At 36.0% G+C, this 8,337-nt stretch overlaps 1 protein-coding gene across 1 annotated transcript; it reads left to right on the top strand.

Annotated features, from left to right (window-relative positions):
* Positions 1 to 6,793, top strand: LOC104097028 (uncharacterized). Its single transcript, XM_009603533.4, has 5 exons — positions 1 to 158; positions 1,125 to 1,263; positions 4,513 to 4,612; positions 6,156 to 6,239; positions 6,377 to 6,793. The coding sequence occupies exons 1-5, from the start codon at positions 125 to 127 to the stop codon at positions 6,509 to 6,511; spliced, it is 492 nt and encodes a 163-aa protein (XP_009601828.1). The 5' UTR covers positions 1 to 124; the 3' UTR covers positions 6,512 to 6,793.
* Positions 6,794 to 8,337: the final 1,544 nt, after the last annotated feature.

Raw genomic sequence — 8,337 nt, 5'->3', positions numbered from 1 at the left:
CTGTTTTTAATAATAAAGAAACAGCTTTTACTCTTATCTCTCTAAATAGAAAAAACAAAATCTTCATTTTCTTCACTCTTTGCATCTGCTTACTGCTCACCCTCGTCTCTCTTTTTCTCCTCTAATGGCGACCGGCGCTGCCTCATTTTCGTTGTCAGGTACCACCCGCTCGACTTTTCTTCTCCTTTTCTAGTTTTAATTACCATTGCTAATATTACGGAAATGATGATACTTTTTTTTGTCTGGTTATTTTCGGATAAGATTTCAGAATGGGCTGTAGTAGCTTCGAATCAACCATCAAGGAATTAATCTATAATTATGACCTTACCTGTCTCTGAAGTTCTCTATTTTATTGTGTGGATCTTTCGCTGTGATTAAAACTGTAATTATTTCTGATCAGTTGTAGAGAATTTTTCCTTCAGATTGTGTTTCTCGTTACATTATTTCCTGATTCTTTAAATTCGATTAGCTTTAGAGTCTTCATGTAACTTTCCTGGCGGAGTTTATTGCGAAACTTATATTCTCATATTACTAAAAATACTTGACGTGTTAGTAGTGCAAATGCATTAGAAAACACTCCATCTGACCAGTGACACACCTCTATTTTATTGTCTGTCCTTTCTATGTCCCTTGGTTTCGTTTGTGGAGTTTACAAGCTTTAATTAGAGCTAAGCATTGCTTCATCAGAAAAATAAAAGCTTTAATTAGAGCTAAAGGAATGAAAGTTTAACTCTATAAGGATCAGAATCATAAATTTAGGGTTTCTGTCTAGGACAAATGGAGATGCCTGAGTGTTGATTCTCATGAGAATCTAGTGATTTTCCTCCTTCAAAGTTATGTTCTCTTGGCGTCTTGCCCTCTCCTTGTACTTTATAATTGCATCTTTGGAGTTTCCAGGAATTGAAAGAATCTCCGAAAAGAACATTCTTTTAAATATCCTTTTCTGGTAATACTGTATGATTGAAGAGATTGCCAAGCAACTCTTGTTGAATTGGTGAAGTGATAGTATATTAACGTGGCAACGAATCTCTGACTGTGCTAGTGATTTTACTTACTTTTTTTTTTGTTTGGCTTGATATTGGGAGTTTTCATTTGAGATACTTTTCTTTTTCCTTCTAAATTAGGTGCAACTCATGTCAAAGCATGCGAAGCTTGGTCTGGAAAGTCATCCTCGTTTGTCAAGACACCTATGGTGGCTATTCAAAGAAAATCAAACTCTCAGGGAACAAAGGCTGCCAAGTTGTCTATTCGTGCAGACTACAGGTATTCCATTTTTGTATGCTTATATCCTGCTCACTACTTATTAAGAAACAAATCTGTTGATGATTATTTTCAATGAATTGAGACGATTTGTTCTTAATCTGGTTAATGCATAGTTATTTGCTTGATCTTCATGATTGGTAAGGCAAAACATAGTTAATAGCCGTTACTTCTTTTCATAAAGAAGAAGAACGACTGGCTAGCAAGTTTTTTTCAATTCTTCTGCTATAACTTTTTGTTATGAGTATGATGGAGTCCCCAGAGCTCATTCTCAAAAAAAATGATGGAGTCCCCAGAGCTGGATGTGCTTATACTAAATGTAAATGAATGTCTCCTTCCTTTCAAGGGGACCTTTCTTATACTTATATAACTTTGCAGATTCTTTTGGTGCCCTGAATTACGACCATATAGATCTAATTTGACTGTTTTAAGTTGGGCCTCTTCTCGCCATGTTCTCTTTAAGTTTGAATTTCCTTAAAGATGGAGGGCAGCATCTGGTGCCTTTTGTTAGATTTGTGGTAAACAGGTCTTTCTATCTACGGAATAATAGGAAAGTGACAGAATTACATCTCCAGCAGAAAGTTACCTGGCACCAGTATTTGTAATCCACCTCTAGATTGTTTACCTCAGAAGTCAAAAGTTTATTAACACATTTACATTCGCAAAGTGACAAAGAGTGATGTAACTTTCCTTTTGTTTCGATATAATACAAACTTCTTTTTCTCTTTCCCATCCGGCATAGCTGGTAGAATTTTCTGCACTCTTTAATTTTTTGTGTCTCCACCTTGCACATCTTTTTCTCCAGCTATCTATTTTGTTGCTACTGTATTCGAACTTTGGTTAATGTTCTCACCAGTCCTTTTGCTTCGCCGTTATGGAAAAGCCACGATACTTGAGCATTTGGATTTCTTCTACTCGGTAATTCTTCCTCATTACTTGCTATTACACTGTTCATGTCAGCAGGTGCGATAAGCTCTTTGGAGATTTGCAAGTACCGAATGGTGTACGTTCTCGACAAATCAGTTCCTTTCTTTTTTTTTTACTCATAGGTTCTAGTTCTGAAAGGATAAGTCTATACCATCAGTATTTGATGCCTCCCTCAACTGCTCACCCTAACTGGGAATCAGAACAAATTCCTAACTGGAATGGTGCAGTACTCTTTTTCTCCCAACACTTATACTGCATTCTGCAAAGGTCACTTTCCATCTTCCGTGTTTGCAGAACTTCTGATTGAATAGTTCCCTCTTATATCTGCCTTTAATGGACTCACATGATAGAAAGCAGTAGGCGCCCTTTCTGAAAATATATAGGTGGTTCCACATTAAATGTCAATTTAACAGAGCCCGATTATGTCTCCGATTTTTGCAGCATTGATTGCTTTTACATACCTCAAATGGATAATGGAGAAAAGATTCTTTCAAGCACATAATGTGAATAAGTCTCTCTGTGTTGGTTTTCTAGCAGTATGCTTCAATCTTCAATCATAGTCAGACCTCACTGGTACCTTTAGAAGTCGAATGAGTTAAGGTCTTTCCTTAGGTATGCTTACTTATATTCGAAAACCAGATGATGAATTAATTGCATAGGTCCAATAGACAACCCAAATCCTTTTCAGCTGGAGAGTGAAATAAATATGTCCCATTAATCTTTACTGTACTGAAATTTGGAATCTGTTTTCTCTCAGTTTAAGGATAATCAGATGGTCCTTACAAAAACAACAATTTTGACACAATTTGATGCATAAACCATTGTTATCAAGCATCCAAAGTAAATGCTTTGGCTGACCCATCTTTTGAGATCAAAAAGCTTCTTTCTGTGGAACCAAAGGAACTTTCAATTTCTGAATCACTTTATTAACAAAAGGTGTCGTGCAGCTTTAATGCATCTGCATAGGTGTCGTGCCTTTATTTATTCTCTTTACAGGATTAATTGTTTTCTTCAATGTTGTTGTTGCTATTGTTATTTGCATTAGAAGGAAAATGGAAATCTTTTTCAACTTTGATATCACTCCAAAATCTTATTGGACCTTGTTTAGGCTGGCATGATGGTTTAGAAAGAAAAGGAAGCCGAGCTTGTTACATTTGAAATGCATAACTTTCCAACAGTAATTGTTTGTGAGTTGTGATTATGCATAACATATCCTATCCATCAGGGTCATGTCCTCGACATCGTTGGGCCACTGGAAGTGTTGATCATTTTCTTCAATGGAAGCTTTTCTCTTGTGCCCTTTTTTTCAAATTAATTAGCCAAGACGGACAGTAGATTCATTCACATATATGCTACATCGAGGATAAAAATTTGCTATAAACATTCAACTGTGAGATCATTATGAAATGATGTAAGACATCAGCCAGATCCATATAATGGGATAGGAGACTTTGTGAAAGAACAATTCTAGACCTGTTTGATTGAAGTTTCCATGGATTCTGAATTTGCGTGGAGCTACCAGTTCTAGGTAGATTTCTTATCCTTTAATCAAAATTGAATCAATTAACTGGAGATGGCAGATGATGATGACTGATACATTGGGAGAGATAAGAGCTCTTGAAGGTGTGACCTGAGATAGAGTGCAAGAGGTAGAAGCTGATGATTTGGAAACTTGCCTTGGTGGCTGAACTTTAAATCGGCTTTGAGTAGGATTCTCCAAATTTATTATTCCTGTCACTTTTTAGGTAAAGAAGGCTAGAAGTTGAGTTGCTTTAGACATTTAGGAGACACCAAGGAAGGTACTATTAATGGTAGGGCTCTATTACTCTAGATAAAGATAAAGAAGCAATATCACCGCAAAAGTTACATTTAGAAGCTTACTTTTCACTGGGGCATTTGTTTGTGAAAGTATCGAGTTTTTGCTTATTTCCGGTCGAAGTAGAGAAAATTGCTCCATGCCTATTCTTTTAATTTTTTCTATTGTTCTTCTGAATTCATCTGTAGCCTATTAACGTTCTTCTGAATTCATCTGTAGCCTATTAACTTATGATGTACTTCAGAAAAAAATTAAAAATAAAGAAAGAAACTATAGTTTTTATGATCCCAGATTTAAAAGTGGGTTAACCAGGTAAGGAAGTAGTGACGGCACATTTCCTGTTTAGATTGGCAATGACAAATACAGCCTATCACATGATATTGCTGAATCATTTTCCTTCAATGCCTTTTAGTTACTTATCCAATCATATGAAGGGGTTACAATTTCTGACTTATCTATCCATCCATGTATGCTCGATTCATATTTTCAATTTTGCCTGTTGCATGCAGTGATCGAAGAGGTGGAGGTGGCAGTGGTGGTGATTTTGTTGCTGGTTTGCTTTTGGGAGGTGCAATATTTGGAACGCTTGGCTATATATTTGCTCCACAGGTAATTATAGTGTTGTCTCTTGGTATCAAGTTGATGTTTGATTCCACAACACTGATGAGCCTGTTAGGTATGGTACATGTTGTTGACTGACTTGTTTCCTGCTGAGTATGTGTGCGCCCATACTAGGATTTCTGTGGGTTTTTTTTTTTGATAATGAAGCATGTGGCAGCTATTGTTTTGAGCAGGATATGGTTAGTTATCTTTCAATAAAACCACATACAAGCTCCAGGAAGGTGCATATGATGCAATATATTTTTGGTCTATCATCTCTGGTTAACAGAACATATTCAGGCTAGATTTTAAAATAGAAAAAACTGACGAGTTTCTTAGTATATCAAGTCATGTCTGTAGTTTAATATTCATTGTTTGCTCCGGCCTTTTCTTTCTTTTTTTCTTTTTTGGGGGGGGGGGGGGGGGGTTACAGCTCTTTCTATTTCTTGTTGGACTTGAGTTTATGCTCTATTTATGTGATTATCTACCCAGTTTTAATATAATATGTGCAATCACGGGAGATGCGTCTTTGTGAGCAGCATCAGAGTATGCTGCATGGATGACTCTTCTTCTTCTTCTTCTTCTTCTTCTTCTTTCATTTTCCTTTTCCAAAGCTTTTCTCTTTTTGATATAAGTATGTGGAATCTGCAATACTCCAGTTTGTTAGTGAAGTGATTCGTCTCTTATTTAGCAGTTTTTAAACAAATTAAAGATCAGTAAGTTTATCTTTTCAAGACTGAGTTGGCAGCCCAGGAATTGGAGGAAGAGAATGAAATTTCTCCATTTTGAAACACTTGGTTGAGTGTTTTCATAATCATTTTGATGTATTTCCTGAATTTCGAAGGCTAGAACATCTAAAGTTATTAGGATTAGAGCTAAAAAGAAAGATTGCATGGCACTGGTTGATGAGCATTGGCTTTGAACTCTCTGGTTTTCATCTCTAAATGCCCATTGAATTTAATGAATAAGAAAATCAGCAAGTTTATCGTGTAAATATGTCTTAATATATTTACCGTGCATCTATCTTAATGTGTATTGGAATGTGCATTTAAACTGCTAAAATAGGATGTTGGAGGACATCAAGGAGGATTTGTTGTGATTGCAAAGGAGATAAAAATAATCTGCTTCTATAGGCAGCTCTCTGCAATGGGTACCAATATTTTTAAGACCAACCTAAATTTCTCCTTTTCAGTACAGAAATTGTTGCTAATTCATAGAGTCCTAGAGTCAAGGCTACTATTTCGTTGATGCAGTATTGCCCTTTTTGGAAAGCTAATTTTCAACTTTACTATACACATTAGTTGGATTTACCTTTCGTAAGGGGTTCCTATGAAGTACGAGTTTTCTGAATTGTGAAGACGGCTTACATGTATGATCACATAGAGCACTATTTTATTTATGTTTGATACTTTTTCGTCTCTCGTCACCCTTTCTTTATTAGCCTAAAGATGCAACTGTATGAAATGAATATTTCTTCATTTTCCTCAAGTGTTATTGTATTTTGTTTGCTTATATAGTTTTCTGTTTTCTTTTCACTGACTTCTGATATTAGATACGGAGGTCATTGCTCAATGAAGATGAATATGGTTTTCGGAGAGCCAAACGACCAATATACCATTATGATGAAGGTTTAGAGGTGATATTAATACTTCTTTGCATTATTAGGTCTTTCTTAAGTATATGCTTGTAGGCTTACAGTTCTGTATCCGAGTAGTACTTTTCTGCTAAATTGGCTGATAGGATTATAATTTTGTTCTAATTACTTGTATGCAGAAAACTAGGCAGACATTGAACAAAAAGTTAGATCAACTGAATAGTGCCATTGACAAAGTATCTTCGCGGTTGAGAGGTGGAAACAAAATGCCTCCAGTGCCTGTTGAGACTGATCCAGAAGAAGCTACCATGTGAGAACTGGTTTTATCCCCCCTAATGATCATAGGATTATACAGAGGTGGAAATATGGGGCTACTGAAATTATGTGGTATATTTTAGACGGATCATGAATTTTCTAGTCTTACCAGATTTTTATCGTCTTTTTGAATCTTTTGGAGGTTTAATTCTGGAACATTAAAGAAAGAAAACAGAGCATAAATTTCCAGAGCTGAAGTTCTTGATAATATTTGATTGAAGTTGGAAAAGAGAAAAAGGATTTGAAATTGAAGTTTAAAATGGAGATTTGGAAGTTGAAAATTGTGGTTGAAAATCATTATTTTACTTGAAATAGTTCTCAACCTCAAGTCGGTATTCCATGAATTCGCTGGCATTTTCACATACTGAACTTCGATATTTGCTACTAATGCTGATAGCCAAACCGATATTTGCCATATTTAACATCCGATGCCCAAAGAATTGAAGCAAAATTACCTCTCTGGATATTGCCCTTCAAAGCCAATGACGAGGCATTTGGTTGTGTTATTGAAACAATACAAAAAGGACCAAAATATTTCTGTAGTCTGGGATCACTGTTTACCCTCAAAATCGGATAACAATTAAATTTGTAAGTGGTTTTAAGGATACACGGATTAATTTGATACAAAACGATAAATTAAGTTGCTATTGAATAAACAAAGACAAAATAAATTCAAACCACACGAGTTGGATAGTTTCAGCCTTGATGAAATAGCCACTCTCGAACCGAGCTCACCAAGATTGGTATAGATGAAAAATAACAAGAGCTGGAGACAAAGAAAATAATAATATAATTGCTTTTGATTGCGTGTTACAATGTCTTTCATGAATTATCAGACCCTCTTTATATAGTAGGGGAGTCCTATTTTACGTACAACTCTATAAAAGGTAAAAATCTTCTGATTCACTGATTGCCGGTTCCTTATCGATACGTGCCGAGATCCCTGCCGTAATATTCGGCCGGTCACGGATATTTCAGCCTTCTGTTGGCTATACTGGATTGTCTGACAATGTTCTTCGAAGTCATTCGAAGCTAGGACCGATTCCGGGACCATGGCCTCTGTTACACCCTGTGCATCCCAATGTGACGTAATGAATATGAGACTTGTTAATCATGATTTAAATGAGTTTAAAGTGTAATATGGCTATATGTGATGTTTGGATAGAAAATATAAAATTTGGAAAAAATCAGATTAAAGTTGCGGAAAAACCGACTAAGGATTTGCCTTGTAACAGAGCTTTTTGAGCAATAAATTTTGTGTGCTATATGGGGTATTTTTGGGACATATTATATACCAAATTGAATATCTACGAGTCTAGTTTCCAATGTATTAAACCATTCGTCGATATGACATCGGAGTAGAGAGATATCCGTATTTTTGCGAGACTGCGCAAGCAACTCGATTGGGACCCACTTGAGATGGTCACCGACTTTACGTCTTTTAAAAGATGTTTCAGCCTCATTTCAGGTCATTTCTCACCAAAATTTCATCCAAAAACTCTCCAAAACCCTCCCTAACATATCCCAAGATCCCAAGAACCAAACTCAAGGGAAATCAACTCAAATCATCATCAAAGGTGTTAAAGACTACAAGAGAATGCTTCTATGGTGTTGTGGTGTGATTGAGGGCTATTGTGAACTAAGTTGAGATAGGGTTTCGAGTTGTAGCTGCTGTCCAAAGTATGTATACCATCTTCTTGATTGTGCCTAAGATTAATCTTGTGTTGGTTGTGTTGGTTGAGTGAAAAATCATAAGATAGCACTTGAAAGAACATAAGATATGGTTGTCTTTTTGGTTGGACTGTTTTGTGGCTAAATATATGGT

Source organism: Nicotiana tomentosiformis, chromosome 3, assembly GCF_000390325.3.
Source record: "Nicotiana tomentosiformis chromosome 3, ASM39032v3, whole genome shotgun sequence".
Classification (NCBI taxonomy): Eukaryota; Viridiplantae; Streptophyta; class Magnoliopsida; order Solanales; family Solanaceae; genus Nicotiana; species Nicotiana tomentosiformis.
This window is presented reverse-complemented; position numbering and strand designations above follow the sequence as displayed.

Coding starts and splice junctions, on each gene's coding strand:
- LOC104097028 (XM_009603533.4), top strand. CDS start 125: ATGGCGACCGGCGCTGCCTCATTTTCGTTGTCAG. Junction 1,264..4,512: donor TCTATTCGTGCAGACTACAG/GTATTCCATTTT, acceptor TGTTGCATGCAG/TGATCGAAGAGGTGGAGGTG. Junction 6,240..6,376: donor ATTATGATGAAGGTTTAGAG/GTGATATTAATA, acceptor ACTTGTATGCAG/AAAACTAGGCAGACATTGAA.